The sequence below is a fragment of the Salarias fasciatus genome, chromosome 12, assembly GCF_902148845.1.
Source record: "Salarias fasciatus chromosome 12, fSalaFa1.1, whole genome shotgun sequence".
NCBI lineage: Eukaryota > Metazoa > Chordata > Actinopteri > Blenniiformes > Blenniidae > Salarias > Salarias fasciatus.
Window position 1 is genome coordinate 24,170,229 of NC_043756.1, and position 19,751 is coordinate 24,189,979.

At 42.4% G+C, this 19,751-nt stretch overlaps 1 protein-coding gene across 1 annotated transcript in view; it reads left to right on the forward strand.

The window, feature by feature from the left end:
• LOC115398786 (transmembrane protein 132C) overlaps positions 1–19,751 on the forward strand; it is a 309,021-nt gene that overhangs the window by 150,933 nt on the left and 138,337 nt on the right. The window contains exon 4 of the mRNA XM_030105736.1: positions 5,067–5,207. Within this exon, the coding sequence (XP_029961596.1) occupies positions 5,067–5,207 (141 nt within the window). The remainder of the gene's footprint in view (positions 1–5,066; positions 5,208–19,751) is intronic.

Here is a 19,751-nt window from a genome sequence, read left to right on the forward strand (position 1 = left end):
GTTTTGAGGGGCGGCTGCCAGGACAAGTGGAAGATATAGCCGGGTTTTATAAGTAAAGAGGGAGGCGGGTGAGGCTAAGTGGGAGGAGAGGGAGGGCGGAAAGTTTGACTTGTCTTCCTGCATTACCTGGAAGGCAGACGGACAGAGAGAGAGCGACACACACACACACACTCGTCAGGCTCCGTCGCTGCTCATGAATCTGACAGAGGCAGCTAAGGGACGCAGCCTTGTCCATCATTCTGCTGGTTGTCACACACACACACACACACACACACACACACACACACACACACAGATTCCCTTGCCCCTTACCCTATCCTCAGCTTACCCTATCCTTTACAAAATGTTACCCCAAACCCGGGGTCTGGCCGGCTTTAGCCCCTCGTTAGTTTCTCCATTTATTTTTCCTCAATATTCTGTGTAGACATTTATAAATAACCAGAACTCCAAAGTGTACTTTGTTTTTTAGCAATTTAATTTATTATTTGGCCACAAAGCCTAATATTAAAAAGGTGTAATACAGGATTTTCTCGAAAAGACGAAGCCAAACGTCTGTTACTCACTTTTTGAAAAACGCGCATGCGCCAGACCATCTGCCCTGCTCCCCTGCTTCTCCCAGGAAACACCTATAATGGCAGAAACGTGTGAGCGCGTCCTCATCTTCTCCGTGTGTGCACGGCTCTGTTTACAGTTTCTGCGATCGGCCTCGCCCATAAAGCTTGTTTTCCGAAACACTTACAGTTTCATTATGTCAGACTCGCCATCGGTAAATACTAGCTGAAACTGAAGCTCACCGGCTACATAAACACTCTGAATGCGCATGCGCAATACGTAGAACGTGATTGGGAGCAAGCACACAACGGCTTGACAAAAGCAGCTCGTCAGAATGATTGACAAACAGACCCACCAGTTATTTTGATGATCCACCCGGAACTCAAAGCAAATAAAAAATCCTGTATTACACCTTTCACTTGAAATTTAATGGGAGAAAAAAAGAAATTGCTGTAAATTTCTGCCATTTTTGGTGATACTGTCTGCCACATACAGGGTTCACATACAGCCTAGTTTCATCATGAGTGGGTCAGATCTGTAAAATAACCTTTAACTAGGCTGGATAAGAACCTTCTGCAGACTGGCTTCGGTCCACAGGCCGTATGTTTGACACTCCTTATTTAAAACCTCATTTTGTCTTAAATTCCCATTTGAACTGAATCAACAGTGCTTTGGATTTTCTCACAGTTTTAGACCTTTGGTTTTAAATCAAGCTAAATTCACAAAAATCTGAAATTGTTTATGGTGTACATGATGCAGGAGAGGGTGTTAAAATAAATTAATATGGGATAAAAATCATGCTGAGCACACTGAGGAGTCATTACAATTTAAAACCCGGTCCTGAGAGGGGCATTTCTCACATTTCTCTGTCTGCTCCAGCCAGTATTACTTCACAATATATTAGTATTAACTTATCTGCATAATTTCTGGAGGACTTTCCCTGATCAAGCAGCCCACCAAAGCGTAACCTTCTTTTCTTTTCCTTTTAGGCCTAAATACCTGTGGGAACTTGCCTCAAGAAGTGAGAGGATATTTAACAAGATCACTTTGTAAACAATGGGAGGACTGTAATTCATTCAGGCTGCAATGAAATTAACCCATAATGGAGTCAGTACAGGTCATCTATTCAGCAGCACTATAAAACCAATAGATTTTTTTTTTTTTTTTTAAATGTACGGCCATTAAAATTATATTTTTGAAAACTGTGATCGAAGAGTAATTTTCACAAATTAAAAGAGGTACATTAGTTTAAATATAGAATTATCAATGAAATCCGAAAACTGTCCTCAGAAAACTGGGAAAAAAAAGTGTTTAAACTGTCTGGCAAAAGCTTGAGATGCTATGTCAGTCACAAAAGATTTTCCTGTTCATTAAAGCTAATGAGGAACAAGTGACTGTGATCACACCCTGTTCAAAACAATAGGGCGTAGCTCAGTGCCTGTTTTGACATGAGCTTTGCAGTGTTACTTTTCAGAAATATTTCAAATTTCTTTAAATATAGCCTGAAACTTTGATTCATTTGCTACCCCCAATGAATTTAATTCTCCTGAATGAACTCCTCAAGATCTCATTTGTGAAGAGCTTTGTATAGTCGTGTCACTATTAGCTTGAGTTGTGGTTTTACTACGGATCTACTGAAACATTTTTACGAAGGCCACATAGTTTGATGTGTTTTTTGCTTCAGTATTGACTACAAAGTTGCTATTTTCTCAGCTGTAGCTTAATTGCACACTCATGCAAAAAAAACAAAAACAAAACAAAAAAAAAAACTCTTAAAGGAGCTATCTGTGATTCTGCACAATTTTGAGCCCTGACTTTAGTTTGAAATATTGGCTCAGCCCCCGAGCTCTCTGACTGGTTCCTCACGTTGAGAAAACCCTCCCACTCCCCCTCCGCTTTGCTCCCACTCAGCGTGCACGACGCTACAGGCACATCCCATACGCGTGCACAATCCTCCGGAGGAAACACAGCAGAAGCCACTTCTACTCTTTTTTGTTCAAAATAAATGACCACTTCGTCTCAGGTAAACCATATTTTACCTTGTCACTACATGTTCAATGCAGAAAGTAACCTGGCAGATGATCTGAATTTCAGATACGACAGAAAGTATCTTTCAATGAAAGTCATGAAGAGCAAGGTGAGGAAATGCCTCTTTAGTCAGAGGTGCAGTGAGAAAAGATGCAGTCATCAGCAAAGAAATATATTTTCAGAGGTTCTACATCAGTGTATTATTAAAAACTCTTATTCCATATTCATGACGGCAAACAAGTGAATGAGTCAGGTCAGATCCACAGTCACTCGCTAGCTGAAGTGTTAAAGGACCTATATCATGCAAAATCCACTTTTTAAGGTTTTAAGAATGCCCCAAAGTTGAATTCCCTTAAAAAACCACCCCCAAAGTGTTATTTGCCTTCATCCACGCATGTCTGAGTAATCTCTTTCAGTCTGCTGCTCTTTACAGCAGCCCCGCCCTTCGGGTAGAAAACAGCTCGTTTGAAACTCTTCAAACTTAAGTACGTCACAAAGTTGAACTCCTCCCACCACTCTTCTCCACCCCACCCCCGCGCAGACAACACACGCACTGTCCTCTGACCAGCACACAGCTGATTCGCATTTTCCACTGAGGAGACCCCCCCCCCCCCCCCCCCCCCCTCCTGCAGGCCCTCGGCAATCAGCGTTGCTGCTTTTTGTATCTCCAATTACTAAAACTTTAACCATCGTCTGAAAGCAACAATCAAGCAAGAGCAAGAGTTTGAAGGGTCTGCGCTTGGTGAGTTTCTAACAGGAAAAGATGTTTTTGCGTGTCGAGAAGCTAAAGCGCTAAAGCTAACCCTTACAGACGCTAACGTAGCTCTGATTGGCTGAAGTACGCTGTCAGTTACAGTCCACAGGAGGAGAGGCGGGATTTTCAGTGAAACAGAGCGTTTTCTCTTCCGGGTTTCAGAATTAACCTCCGAAAATCCTTTATTTAACACAAAATGACTTTTCCTTAGCGCCAAAAATAAACTATTACCATGTTAATGCCAATAATAGGGTTTGGACGAGCTAAAAAAGCATGATACAGGCCCTTTAAAGTCACAGCTATAACTCCCATGAAGTCATTGTGACTCTCTCGGTGATCAAAGTTCTTCATTCCTCCTTATCCTGTTCCAGGTTCAGATCTTTCATCTCTCTCATTTTGCTGTCATTTTTCCACCTTCGCCACCACATAGCACATCTTATAGCTTGTTGACAACAAATAAAATACATATTAGACAACAATTTTTTTTTTCCTTAATTAGCTGGTTTAAATAAGTTTTATGAAGAAAAAGTGGGTCTTCAAGCTAAAGAACATCACTCCCTCGTGCCAAAAGCGTTCCATTGTTCTTTGTACATATATGCACACAGGTGCATCTGTATATACACACACATGTAGGGGGATCTTGTCAAGGGACGGGTTTGACATATTTGCAGGCTGTTATTGGCAAGACATGAAGCGAGTCAAGCTCCAGGAAGTAATAATGAGAAAAGAAACAAAGAGGATTGGCTCTTTTTCCCCTTCTGTGGAGCGGAAAAAAGTTTGTTCAAGAGTAGGTCTGCGTTGTATTTGTTGTCTGCCAGACATTGTATGTGTGTTAATAAGAGGAGCTGCAAACAAGCTCATGTATGCCTCTATGAAGTGTGTTAATAAACAGAGGGAGGGTTTTGTCAAGGTGATAAATAGAACAAAACACACCGGGACGGATTAAATAGAGCGAGGGAAAAGGGGGGGAGGAAATAAAGAGATTAACTATAGGATGCCTCGAGATTGAAGGATTGAGGAGGGACAACGGGAGGCATGAAGCGAGGTATGTCGGAGAGGAAGAGAAGAGACAATCACTGAGGGATGGATGAAAGGCTGAAGAGAAGCTTTGGGTGGAGATGAGGGGAAGGAAAGAGTGAGCAATGAAAGAGAAGACATGGTATGGAGAATAAAAGAGAGCGGCAAGGGAATGTGTGGATGGAGAGACAAAGGACAGGAGCCATCCAGACTGAAAGAAAAAAGCAGAAAATGGGGAAATTGAAGATGAAGTGGAACATCAGCCATGAAAGGCATGCTAATAAAAATCTAAGTACACAATAAAAACAGAGAAAAATGACCAGATTGTATCAAGAAAAAGAATCGTTGAGGAATTGTTCCCTTTCTCATCGACACAATAGCGTTTTATAAATTACTTTTATAAGCGCCTCCACTGTCACTGCTTTGTCTTCCACATCCAAAACATACCGTGGGAGGTGGCATCATGCTGCGCGAGTCAATTCACAACGGCAGCTCATACAAAGATAGTACGATGCATCTCGGAGATTAAAGGAAATCAGTGAGATAATTGGGGCAAGAAAGTTCCAACCATGGCAGACTCAATTTAGGCTAATTTCTACCATTTAACTGGCACTGTAACCACCCCGCTGTTTCTCCTTTTATGTCTCTAACATGCTTGTGTGAACTTTAGATTAACCTGTGTTCTCCTTTTATCTCCCCGGTGTTTTCTCTGCAGGGTGTGGTTCCAGTCAGGCATCAACTTCCTGGCGGTGAAGCCCAGCAACCTCGTCGCATGGGAGATCAAACAGGAAATGGCGCCGGGAAGCAGTTCGCTGGCGGTGATGTGTCAGAGGAAGGTGTCCTCCACCGCAGGGAGGTAGGACTGAACCTCTCATCTGCTTCAATCTACAGCCTCCATGAGTCCGGCAGTAGCCTGTCAGCTCATTCCGTTTTTGTTTTCCTTCTCCAAATGGTGATTTTAGTTATATTTCCAGCCATTTTTTTTCCCCTTTTTCATAAAGTTGCAACTGTCAGTTTAGAAAAACTGTCTTGAAGCTATTGGATCTGGTCAGCTGGACTTGGGCATATGCTAGTGGGTATACTCCATGGACCAGCGAATTGCAGCGTGTGTATGAGGATTAATGAGACTCGTGCATGTGTACATTGCTGCGCTACATACATTTGCATGAAGAATGAACACATGTACTTGACTACAGCTTGTGATTTTGAAATAAGCAAATCCCCGGAGGGATCCAGAGGGCCCCTCGAGGATGAATATGTATCTTTATCAAACGCTGTTGAATTTGTAGCCTCAGGCTAAAGAAATCCAAGTGTAATATCATGGACAATATATGCACACAAAAGAAATGAGGGGTGGGCTCACGAGCAGCGGTGAAAAACTCACAGACACACGTCCTGCTAAATTAGGTGTTTAGCTCTTAATTGTTTTGTCCATCTTGAGTGTGTTTGTCTGGAAGTTTTTGGTTTGTGTCAGCAGGGTCGACACCCATGACAGCCAGGTAAACACATACCGTCTTTTATTTTATTCACTTGCTAATGCAGCTTTCAATTAGCAGATGACCCCGGGGCACAGTTCAGATGCGCTTGTCGCCGCAGAATGCAGACACGGAAAAAAAGAAAGTGGTTAGAGATTGAATGTAATCACTGTGAGTGAGATTTAAAGCCCCACCTAGGTGAGGAACGGGTCTTACTGAAAAGCATGCACAGTAGTGCGGGTGGAGGTTTACTGGAAGGCAATTAGAGTCATTCAGTGCGTCAGCAGAAATGAATGACTGTTCACAAGCAGCACGGAGTGAAGAGGAATACCATGTTTGACTGTCATAGCTCAAAGCTAGCTCCAAGGAGTGATATCAAAGGGTGGCATTCGAAATTGAGGAATCCACAAGGAGAAAAAGTAATGTTTCTTGATTGACAGAAAAAAAACACAAGAAAAAAAGTAGCACCACGGAGGTTATTATTGTAGCGTTAAGTCACACTCACACCTTCAAGGCTATATGAACTTCTAAAGGTTGACTGATGTGTTTTTGAAGTTTTAAACAGGTATAATGTACGGTATGCTGCCTGGTGCAGTCGCAGTATGATCATATGGTGATAAACACATGCTGAAGATTTAATCATTATTTGCTGACTCACTCTGATCAGATTATGTTTGTGGAGGGAGCTTAATGCTAACCGGACAAAGATACATTTGTCCATAGTGCTTGGACAGAAAAGACTTGGAGTGTCTGTCACATTGCCAGTTCCAGGATACATTATGTGTTTGCGGATGCGTTAGTGTCAAGCAAAGCCAATGAAAAACCGCGTTAGCCCTGACTCAACGGAAAGCGATCTAGAAAAAAAAAAAAAAAACAGACACGGATCGGTCAATCTCCCCTCCTTCTTCAATTTGTTTTTACTCCGCTGCTCTTTTTGCACTCCTTCTTCGCCTCTCCTGGCTGTCCATCCATCTTCTTGTGACTTACTGCCCACCCCCACCCTCCTCTCTTTCTTCTCTCTCTTTCTAACCTCTCTGTTGGTTGAGAGCAGTGCTGATGAATGACTCCCCGCTGCATTGAACTATTATTGCACGGCCCCGGCTCAATTAGCACCACTTAGCTAGCCGTTAGCCACGTCTAGCCTTGACGGATGGACAGGCGTGGCAGTAGCAAGTGACCCCGGTGTGGCAAAGAAATGGATAAAAGTGATGACACAACAGAGTTGAGCTTTCAAATTAAGAGTGTGGGACAGTTAAAAGTTGTCGCCTTATGTTTTGGAAAACTTTCAAACTGTGTCTTTGTTAAAAGGTTCTGAATGTACCCAAAGTTTTTGATGATGTTTGAAATTGATAATGACAAAGACTGATTTTGCTTTCAAGTAAAAACAGAAAACTTCTGTTGTGTTTTGGATGTCCATTTATACGAGTCAGATAATTTTCAGACCTTCATGGTTTGGCTTGCTTTCAAACTGTACTTTTAAGAGCGGATCAAACGCCTGGATAGCATCATGCAATTAGAACAGCTGCTCCTTTTGGGTGCTGTCACCTGAAATGAACACTGACCAGGAGGTAAAGCCTGACGAAGAAGAAACCCAGCTCAGTGATTGGTCCGGACTGAAAACAGAAGTCTCGCCCCCGTAGCCGTTTAGCAGCTAGCGGTCAGCAGCTAAGCATAAGTAACTGCCATGTGTAGTCTTCAGACTATCAGTGAGCGTCTGCACTTCCTCACCACTCCACTTCTGACCACCAGACATTATCTAACTCTTTTTTTGTGCGCCTGCTTCGTCTGACTTGTGTCATTTGCACCATTTGTTTTGATACCCAAAATGCAATGCGCTCTACGTCACATTCTCTCACTACAGCTGCTGGAAAGCAGTTTCTAGAGAACCAACGTTTGACTGTTTGATCCGGATCTGCGTTCAGGGGAGCTTTCATACAGACCCAAATGAAGCAGACTTTCTCAGAAATGACCCTTACATTTTCATATCTGCAGCATCTGCAGTGATGTGGTCGTTGTATTGGTCCATTATGGTGAAGAGAGAGCTGAGCTGAAAGGCGAAGCTCTCGAGGGTCAATCTACATTCCCACCCTCATCTATGGTCATGAGCTGTGGGTCATGACCGAAAGGACAAGACCCCAGATAGAAGCGGCTGAAATGAGTTTCCTTCATAGGGTGGCTGGGCGCTCCCTTAGAGATAGGGTGAGGAGCTCAGTCACCAGGGAGGAGCTCGGAGTAGAGCCGCTACTCCTCCACATCGAGAGGGGCCAGCTGAGGTGGCTTGGGCATCTCTTTAGGATGCCTCCTGGACGCCTCCCTGGGGAGGTGTTCCGGGCATGTCCCACCGGGAGGAGACCCCGGGGAAGACCTAGGACACGCTGGAGAGACTATGTCTCTTGGCTGGCCTGTGAACGCCTTGGGATCCTCCCAGAGGAGCTGGAGGAAGTGTCTGGGGACAGGGAAGTCTGGGCAACTCTGCTTAGACTGCTGCCCCGGCGACCTGGCCCCAGACAAGTGGTGGAAGATGGATGGATGGGTGGATAGATAGATGGATGGATGGAAAGATGAAAAGATTTTCTGTGTTATTATTATTATTGGGATTATTATTGTTTTTTATTTTATTTTTTTGTTTAATTAATGTGACAACAGAAAGTAAACCTTGAGGCCCTGTTAGTATATTGGAGTAAAGATGGTTTTCATGTCAATGGTATTGACATTAACTTGAAAACAGCCTCCAGTTCAACTTTGTCTAAATGCACCTCTCGTCAACTCTATGTAAACAGAGAAAACACCACTTTTCTGAAACATGGTATTCCAGAGTCAATAGTCTTTGAGCACATGTGCGTTTTCACGAACAGGAATCCACGCGTTCCACAATGTTGTTCTGCTCAGTGCTTTGAAATTACCAGCGCCTATCCAATGAAGTTAATGTGATAGTGCGTCATCTGTATTAGTGGAGTGTGTGTGTGTGTGTGTGTGTGTGTGTGTGTGTGTGTGTGTGTGTGTGTGTGTTTTAAATACGACGTACCTTAAATAGTGGACCTGTGTGATGAAGAAAGAGAGTTTAAAGGAGTCTGAAAGTTTACACTGTGCTGTGATGCATGCATGAGTGGCTGTTTTCCATAAAAAACAGCACTGACTAGTGGCCTGGCAAGGAAACTGCAGGGTTTTGTTTTTTTAATTAGTTTTTTGTCTATGCTATCTAAATGTAAATGTAAAACTTTTGTGAAACAAATATACGAAAACGATGCTGATTGCAGTTGATTCTTGTTGCGTAAACCGACCCTCAGTAACTGGATTGTGATGTGACTCTGGCCATTGTGCACAAAGCAAAGGCAAATGTGAAAACACGCACAGACGCACAATTTCATCATCAACGTAAGACTGAGAAAGGTGCCTCAAATCTCTTATTACTGTTTGCCAAGCACCGTTATGCACAAATGTATAAATGTGTGCATACGCATGAAAGCACAAGGCCACACATCCACTGAAAATACACACGCACACACATCAAAATTCCATTTTGCATCTCAAGCGAAGCAACAATGGAAGCTGGAGGAGGAAAGAAAAGCAGACATTTTTTTTCCACCATGCATGGAAATCTCACACACACAGAGACACACAGATCCATATATCATATACAGACTGCAGCTTACAACCGGAAGATCAGAGGCTTTTATCAGTGACTGTGTGGGCGGGATGGCTAATTAAACAAGCTGATCTCTATTCATCTCTAATGAGATATTACTGCTTAGGACAAGAAATCATGAGTGTGCGCTTTTTTTTTATGAATGAGAGGACTGAAATGATCGCTACTCCTCACAATTAATCATGTAAATTGATTTGTGTTACCTATTGTCAGCCTGTGATATGATGTGATCCGACGTGATCCGCAGTGTGAGGCTGCGATTGTGTAATGGAGAACATACGGAGAGTGGATGCAGTAATTAGAACCAGAGCGTGGGCTTCGGCTGGTGTGTAGGTGCGTTTTTGTGCATGACTGTACACGTGTTCGTGGACGTGAGGTCGGTGTACGCCTGCTGTTCTACTCATATTGTGTTTACACGATATCTGAAACCCAAAGAAAGAAAGCGGCTGTTCATCATGTTGATGGTAATTAGTGTTTCACTATCGCACGTCCCCGGAGACCCCCATTAGTTTTTCATGAGACCACCCTCTTTACGTCGAGTTTGAGATCAAAGCTCCCCCACAGCTCCCGTTTTCCCCCCCTTTATTGATTTTCATTATGCAGTAATTATTCATTATTTGTGTGTTTCTCGCCATTTGATCATTCTGATATCATTTAGCTGTGATTACACAACCCCGTTATGCCGTGTTATTGACACTTTGCTTAGTTCTGCCTTCCCGCCTGTGCATACGGCCGCTCTAAAAGCTGAAATGTAATGAGATTTTTACTCTTTTTTTTTTCATTTCTTTAATCGTGCGTGTGTGTCTGGTCTCCATCAAATCCTGCCACTGAGGCGCCCTCAAGCAAGATTTGTCTTTAACTGGAATTCATTTGATTTTCATTTCAAGTTATTAGTCATACATCCGCCTCAGTTCAGGCTTTAGTAATCGCTCTCCTCTTCATATCATGGCAACATTAATTTTACTCTGCCATGACCTTGTTGAGATTTCTGCTCCTGTTTGTTCTGTGTGAAATTACACTTAACCAGGAGAAGTAGACCAGACTCTGGATGACCTCGGGTTTGGATTGTGGGTTACATGAGGAAAATGTGCCATATTTTATGGTGATGCTGCCAGAATGGGAGCACTGCTCTATTTCATGATCGTGATTAGATCTATAGATTAACACTGCTAATGGGCCTCATTCAATAGCAGAACTGGGGTAATGCACTGTCCACACTCCATTCAGCGACATGCTATTTATCTACTCATGTGCATGCATACTGCGTGTGTGTGTGTGTGTGTGTGCGTGTGTGTGAGAGAGGGAGCACACTAAATAGTGTTAAAGTTTTTCATCATCCTGAGCTATTTGCTTGTAGCAGCGGCCGCAGGGAAAAAGTCCCATTTAATGATTTTACAGTATTTCTTGCAGCAGCTGAACCGAGCATGAATATATTAGAGTTGTGCTGTGGAATTAAAGTCATTAGGATCAACAAAGTATTTCAGAAAGCTAATATCAGGCTATTCATTATAAGTTGTGACCAAAAAAGAAAGAAAATAACAGTGATTATGTGTAGTTTACAACAAAACCCATTATTGTGCCTGATACTGTATTGATGCAACTGATTCATGCAACAGTTGTGAAGGTTTTATTTCACAATTTACTGTTTTCACATGAAGATGAGAAAGGAGAAGCATGGCTGCCTTCAGCACTGCTGCTTTATTGACGCTGCCAGAGTCCAGAAGAGGATCAAACAAACTCATCATCACAAACATCAACCAAAACAAAGAATCTGCATTTTAATTTAGTCTCAGACAAAGAGGAAAAATCAGAAGTAAAACGTATTTCTGCACAGAAAAACTTCATTCCTTCACCCGGACTGCTGCCACGTTGAGTGATCTGCTTCTGGGAGCGCTCCAAATCCTCCCACTTCCCCAGTGGGAGGCTCCTAGTTGGATTGGGTTCAGTTGTATTTTCCCCAGTGAGAAGTGGGACTTTTTCACCTCCCACTACTCATAAATTACCTTTTTTTTTCATACTTCACTTGTCACCTTATGTCTAATTAGTCCTTTAATAATCTGAGCCGCTGTTCATCATAAACGTCATCTTAGATTTTAATCAATCTGTTAAGGTTTTAAGGGCATCATTGACTGTTGTTACATTTGAAATTGTAGTTTGTCGTTGTCAAAAACTGCTTCTCTTCACCCTGTCAGTGTTGAATCAGTTCTCAATGCAGTTTCAATTGAAATCAGTCAAAAAATGATTCCTGTTATGGTTGTTATTCAGTTTGGTGTGAATGCTGTTTTAAATTTTGAATGAAAAAATGCTGAAGAGTGGTTTCTCATCACACTCACTAAAAACAGGTTTATTCCATGAAATACCATCAGACAAGTTCTTGAACATTTGCAGTAAATTCCCCAGGTTACAATACGCTGCTTAGTTTCCGACAGCTGTGAACTGTGAGTGATAAGGCAGGTGAATGGAGCTGGAATCACAAAGAGAAAGGTGAAGGACATGAGTGTTTTCATGAATGAGGAATCAGACCAGAGCCACAGGCTCACACGCTTTATGTGTGGAGTTTCCATGTTCTCTCTGTGGATGTGTGAGCTTTCTTCAGGTACAGCACTTTCCAGAGATAGTGGACTTAGTGATTTTCTTAAATGTTTGCCGGCATGAATGTAAATGTATGATAGTTCTGTCTATCTTATATTATGTATTATATGCATATCTTATCTGTCTTATCTTATATATCATATACAAAACCTTAATAAACAAATCAAACTGTCATCACTAACCCACAGCAAGTCGTCCATTATCCTAAGTCACTGCTGCATACATGCTCCATTCTAGTTCTACATATCTAAGTGGTGTATGAGGAATAAACGTGCGTGAGGTGGATGATTTGTCTTTACGTAATTATGTGAATTGATTTACTTGAACACGTGCACCGGCATACTGTGTGCACTTAATGAAATGTTATGCACAATTCATGTTCACAGATGAGGTACAAGCACTCGCGTCGGCCATAATGAAGTAGACCGCACTCGGTTTGCATGGGAAGCTAACATATGTCTGTTCCGACAGCAGATGCACACACTCGATCACACAAAAAGCTCTCGCAGGCCCTGGAACTGCCGCGCCGCTGCTCGACTGGAATCACAAATCCAGCTCTCCGCAGAACGCACGTGCAGGTCTGAGAATGAGGTTTTTCCTCTGTGAAGTTTGAACTGTTTTAAAAAGAAAAAGGGGAAGGAATGCGGGGCACGGGGTTAAGTGCGGTGTTGTTTGAGTCGTTTGTAAAAACAAACTAAGTTGACAGAGGGCTTTTGTCTGCACGCTGGCAGTCCCTCTGAGATATACACACACAAACACACAACATAGACACGGGGCCAAGAAGTCTGCAGTTTCAGTTGGCACACTTGGGGATTAAAAACACAGCAAGATGGAGGACGAATAGAAAGAAAAGAGGGACGTCTGCCAACAAGTGAGCGAGAACGACGGAGAGCTTCAGACAAAAAGCAAATGAAAAGAAGTCCTGAGTGTGTTGCTTTCAGTGTTTGTACCCAGAGGGACGGAAATGGAGAATTCACTGCAGATACTAACACGTATTTTCCATCTTCATTCATTGCACAATTGTGCATCAGAGTATGACCGAGATACACATTTGAATATGTGCTATATGATAATCAATAGTTGTGTGTGCTGCAGTCTGATGTGAGTTTCTCTGTGTCACCGGGACAAAAGTTTGCCCCACTTTGTCCTGAGTGAAGCACCCTCTGCACACATCATGGAAAGACTCATGCACGCCTTTCAAACACTACAATGTTGCTTCATCTCTGGCAATATTAAACCTTTTTACACTCAAAATGACCCACATACACAATGTAACCTTTCATGTGAGTCAGCCGTCTCTGCTTGTTCCTGATACTTTCTTTGTGATGCTGTCTTTTGATTTCTGTCTTTGCGTCAGCAGATTCAAGAAAAACTCTCAGAAAGATTCAGAAAATGAAAACTATTTTTCGTGTCTTTGGGAAAAACTACATCTCCTGTTGGTAAAATCATTTGATAAACTCTTTTTAAGACAGACAACTTTGTTGAATGAACTCTGTTCAAAGACTTGTCATTGTTGGCCCCATTTAGACCAGAGCTACCTGGAACTAAAGATACTTCTCTTTCAGGCACTAAAATGGCTCATGTGCACAATGTTTCATGCATTTTTAGGAAGTCCTGAAGTATTTATCTCTCAGACAGAGAAAAGCAATTGGTGAATACACTACACTTCTAATCCAGGAAGGTGGGATGAAGAAGAGCAAAGTCATGTAAAGACAATATTTGAAAAGGAGAGTAGAACAGACTGTAAACATGGAGGGGTTTAACCTGTTCTGTTTTTGGTGGTGATTTTTTTATTTATTTATTTGAATTGTAAACTGTTTCATCGAGACAATACTGTAAGCCCTTGTAAATTTGAGGGTTGAAAACCCACCAGATTTACCAGTTCTGCACCACCAACCACAACACCAAGGGCAAGACTGTATGTAGACTATGTGGGTGAAGAGCGAACCTCTGTTTTGACATCTAAAGTACTTTATGCTACACTGTACTGGATGCAAATTGCTCTTTGAATAAAGACGTATAATTTTCAATGTGTGGGAAAGTCCTGAAAGTGACCAGAACATTGAATTTGGCAGAAGATAATGAATGGAGTTGGATCCTAAGCTTTATGAGTAAATCAATACGTTCATAAAGCCGAGTTTAAGGCTCCATTTGACTGTCTGTCCTCAAGCTGGGCTGGGTTCTGACAGCTGACTTTTGGTGGCTGTTGTGGAATGACTACCAGTTCATCACAAGACCGACACACACGTGAGTTCAGGGTCTGACGAGACACTTAGATCATGAGACGAGACGAGACACGATAATGGATTTATGATCACGAGACGAGACAAGATTTCCACTTCACTTTTAAGAAAACTAAAATAACAAAATATGACTGGAAAAAAATATTTAGCAGTCACAAAACAATACAGGTGCATTTTGAAATCTTTTAAATTTGTATCCATGCGTGGCCGCAGCATGATCTCGAGCAGGAGCGTCCTTCTGCAAATAAAATTGAAGTTTTTTTTTAAGTTCAGTAAATGCAAAACCTGAGCCAAAGTCCCCCTCTGTCAGTATGGAGTGTATAGTGCTGTGTTAGCCATGATTTTCAGCACTGTTTTCTTACAGTTCTTAAATATGGTCCATGTCTTGCCTGTCACTCGATTGCCGTTCATTGTTTCCACTGTGGACCCAAAATGCTGCGACACAAACCACTGAAAGTGGCTGTGGGCATCTTCAGTGCTGATATTTTAAAACTCTGATGTCATTCTGGGTGTGCTGACCGCCGCTATCACTACTTCCACTGCCACCACTGTCCTCACTGCCCACTACCGCTCTGCGGCCACCGCCACTCCCTGCATTGTGCCCAATGTTTCATACAACACACGCCACCTGCCGCTGAGGATGACTGCCTGCTGGTTCCTTCTCCTTCTTGTAACTTTCTGACAGACTACATGTCACAAAGGCACACTTCTGCCCCCCAACAGGTCACAAACAGAAGCTGGGATATCTCACAGTGGTCTGATAGGCTTCTGCCCTGTGCAGCGAGACAGCTTTTCACTGAACGAGAAATATCATCAATTTAATCTTGCAAGATCTTGTGGCATGGAATCTCGTCACACCCCTAGTATGAGTCACTGATAGTCACTAACTAAACTAAGAAGCATGCTGTTAGCATTTTTACCAATCATTCAGAATTGATTGGAAAAACATACAGTATGCAGAAGGTAAGGCCAATCCTCAGAATGAAACCCAAGTATTGAACCGAGTGTGCTCACCACGACATCTGTCTGGCCTTATGAAGCATATATGTATGTATTGGCAAAGTGCTGTATGTGAGAAATTAGGAGTACAAATAACCATTATAGCATCTGAGCATCTACAAAGACCTACAGGCCAACAATGCTTATCCCTGAGCCAGACCTGTGACCCCCACCAGCTTCCCAAAGCACCATAGTACGCTATGATGACCTTTCTGAAATAACATCTGGAGCAGTTGGATTCAATATACTCAAAAGCAGTCTTGTTCTGCTAACCGCTACCTTCAAGAAGCTTTGCACTGAGCCAATACTCTCCAATATTTACACTGAAATATATGCTGTGACAACTGTTTTGATTTGTATCTTTCTGCAAGAAGTACATTTTTAACAGTTGTCTCATTAAAACTCCATCCTCCGGTTCTGATCTCCCAACAGTCGACTTCCACTATATTATAAAAGGGTTTTATGTATTGTGTTGCAGCACCTGTGCCAGGGAGTATAGATTGTCCCTGAAAAATAAAAATAATTCAAGAGCACACACACACACGCATGCACGCACACACGGACACACACACACACACACACACACACACGCTCAGTCAAAGTCAGTGGGGTTCCTTTAACAGAGGAGCAAAAGAAATGACCACCCCACTGGTAATAGTCTGTGTTTATCGCTCCGTTTTCCCTCCCTTTTCACCCCTTCTGTGATCGCACAATGACGGCCAGAAGTGTGGAGGAACACACACATACACACATGCACACGGTCTACAATATGTATTTTTAGTTGGTTCACAATGTATTAAATATATCCCGTCAGTTAACCTCAAGCATGTTTGGTTCTAAAGATGGACATCACCGTGTTCTCATTGTCTTTTCCTTCTAGTTTGACCATTAAAACATTCACTCCTAAGCAAAATGTCATTCTCCTGGACTCTTGCCGTTTTGTGACGTAAAGGTGCCTACAAATGCAATCTGGTCAACATCTTGGACTGCTGAAGTTAGCACAGGAAAAATTGTCAAGAGACGATTATATGAGGTTGGGCTGCAATGCATAAAGATTACTGAAAATATAGAACAGGGTAGAAATGATTGAGAGGAATGATTGTCCAGCGTATAACCTGCTTTATCTCGTAGTCAGGCTCAGGATCAGTCCAGTGGATAAAACATGAGGAAGATGGTTAGAGTCAAAGAAGGTTTAACTACAGCAATGGGTTAGGAATCTTGAACACTGGATATAAATAATGAAATTAATAAATGTAGCACAGTGGCGTCTTTGTCTACACTGACAACAGCTTAGCTAACTATAGCAGCTACTAGCTGAAAAGAAGTGTTGAAGGTCGGACATTTCACCAGCCTGTTTTTCTTCCAGTGTAGTCATTACAACTGAATGAATAGATGTTATAGTTTTTACAGTTTTTCTTGAACCTCTTGCTCATTTTTTGGATCAGCCTCTTCACTCTGAAGAGTGTCTCCATAATTTCACTTTGCTGGAATTGTTCCTTTATTTTTATTGCAGCTGCTTTGTTGACTCCAGACCTACAAAAATTTATTTTTATTTCTATTTTTCAAGCTTTTTTTGGGGACCTAATTTGTGAAGAACTGTGTTGAATAATAAGCAGAACCAGTACTTTAACTTGTTTTAATCAAGTATTTTATAATAAATAATCTATTGAATGACATTCAGTTAAAAAGTGTTTCCTCTTTTCTTCAAATGCCAAGATGTGATTAAAATGTGAGCTCAATGAAGTAATTACAAAGCCTCTAATTAATAGTACTTTTTTTCCGTGGCCAATATAATAATATACTCCTGGTATTTAAGCTTCATAATTTTAATTTTCTACATATTTAATGAACCATTGAAAAAAAAAATCAGACTTTGTTCATTTATCTGGGAGAGGAGGGTACCACATATATGTGACAGATGTGAATAAACAGTGGGACTGAGCTCCGTGGAGCAGGTACAGGAACACAGAGGTCATCAGTACGGAATTAAGTCCTTGAAACTTCAGTGGGATTCCAGCAGCTTACTCTGATTCCACCCATCTAGAGTTTACATCGTCACAAGTTCAACGTTTACTTCATTTTTCATCTCTCAGCTTTAATTGAAAAAAGCTTGTAAAGGGAAAAAAAAGTCCGACACCGATGCTGAAGATCCTCCTGCGACTCTCCGGGTTATGGGATGTTTTAATGTAAGCGGAGGAAGAGCGCTTAACTGTCAATTACAGGGGAGAGAGGACGTAAGGATTGCCGGGATGAAGGCAGCATTTGTGTTCATTACGTGCGCTTTCGGTGCTTCGCCACTCTCCATCACGGCCGCGAGCGCTGACCTAGGCTGGCTAATTAGGACTTGCAGATATGGATGGGGTTTGCGCAAACGGCCCTCGCCTAGCATCATTCTGTCACTCACTGAAATGACCCAGCCACCTGAGCACACTCAGTCACCGGGCCTGACTCAGATGCATACATGCATGTGAGCATACACACACACACACACACACACACATGCTGATGCATTCTGAGTCACAGGATTTCAGTACACATACATGCGATTGGTCATATTTCGCGATGCACAACATCTAAACACACACATGCTCTGCACTTCTTTTTTCCTGAATGTTTTTGTAGGCCACGCTTTTAAATAACCTCCCAGTCCCACTGGCTCTCCTCCCCATTCCTCCATCGTTCCCATTCCCGCTGCACCCCCCCTGCCCCTGATAAACCCCCCCCGGGAGGCTGCATGGCAGGATGTGTGGCTAATTAAGACGACCTACGCGGACCCGGCGCGTTGGAGTTGGTCTCCTCCGAGACGAGCGGAGTCAGGAAGTGAGCGGCGGCAGCGCCGCCGACGCTAACGCTAACTTCCCGTCCCAGGTGTGAGCGCCTGCGCCGCGTGTTGTGTGTGTGTCGGCATGGAGGTGTCAAGTGTTGGAGACGTCCCAGTCCCTTTTCCTCACATCTTTTTTCCGTCTTTGCTCCCTTATTCCCATTCCTTCCCGCATGTCACCCCCTTCTCCCTCTCATGCAACCTGGCATCCAGTTGTTTTCACCCTCCCTCCTCTCAGCCCCTCATTTCTTTTTCAGTCTCTTCTATTCCCACCGCCACCCACCCCGTGCTAAGGCATCCTCCTCCTCTTAGGTAGAGGAACCCCAGGGTCCACTCACTGCTGTTTAATTAATTCTTTTCATTGTGTAAACTCCCACCCCCACCCCCCTCCCAAAAAAAAAAAAAAAAAAGCCCTGTGTTCCTTGACTTGAGAACTCAGTCTTGAGCATGTGCTGATGTACCAGTGACACAAACAAGCTGAGGGGGGAGCGGAGCGGGCACCTCCGTCTCGGAGGAGGAGGCTAAAAAGCATCCACTGCAGGAGGAAGAGGCAAAAAAAGGAGATGAAAAGCTGCTTGACGTTGGCAGAATGAGGAATTGGAAGAGCGTCTTCTGATGTGCAGAGGGGAAAGCAGTAGTGTGGCTTTAGCTTTAGGAGTTTGCTCAAATTTTATTAATGTTACTAAAGTAACATCAAGAGGCACATTGTACAAAATAGTCTTAAGAGCTGAAAAGGTAGGGAAATCGAATAAAGTTCTTTAATGACCTAAGAAGGCCAAACAGGCCTAGGTTATGAGAGTACACTATACTTGATTAACCTTGATGGTGTTGTCATTTAGTTTTACATCTACAGCCAGCCCAGATGCTGCAGCTCATCTTTTTGAAAAAAAAAAAAAAAATTAAAAGATAAAAAATCACCATCATCCCATTACCTTCACTCTCTGCCTACACATCTTTGGAATGGTTTAAACAGTGTTTTATAATGTCTTGATTCACTAAACCTTAACTACCTGACCTGCTGCAGCATCACGACCCTTTAAGGTCTCTCGGATCTGCTGACAAACATGTTTTTGTCTTTCCAACATTCAGATACAGGCCCCTGTTTACACATTTCTAATGGAAATGCATTGTTTTAGCATTTTTATATCAGAAAACATTTCCCTGTACGTGGAAACACTGAAAATATTTTCTGGAAATGAGGGGGAATGCTGAAAACAATGTAGTTTTCATGTTTGGCCACTATGCTTGTGGAGCTGTTTTTTTTTTTTTTTTAATTAAACCACACACACACACACACACACACACACACACACACACGCAGAGAACAATAGACTATTGTTGGATTGCCATTACGATGCCATTGACATCCATGCCTTAAATTTTAAAAGAGAGAGAAGTATTTGTTTTTATCATGGAGGTTTATTATTAAAGGAATTGATTGGTGAAGTTTGGTGGATAAACTAAACTCCTGATATCCTGATGTGGCAGTGTGACTATCAGTCAGATCCTCCATTTAAACCCTCTGCAGTCATCAGAAGAACCTTGTATGTTTCATTTTACAGACAGACTGTGATGCATTCTCCTGCTTAATGGTGTTATAAAGGAAGGAGGGTGCTTGAGATCT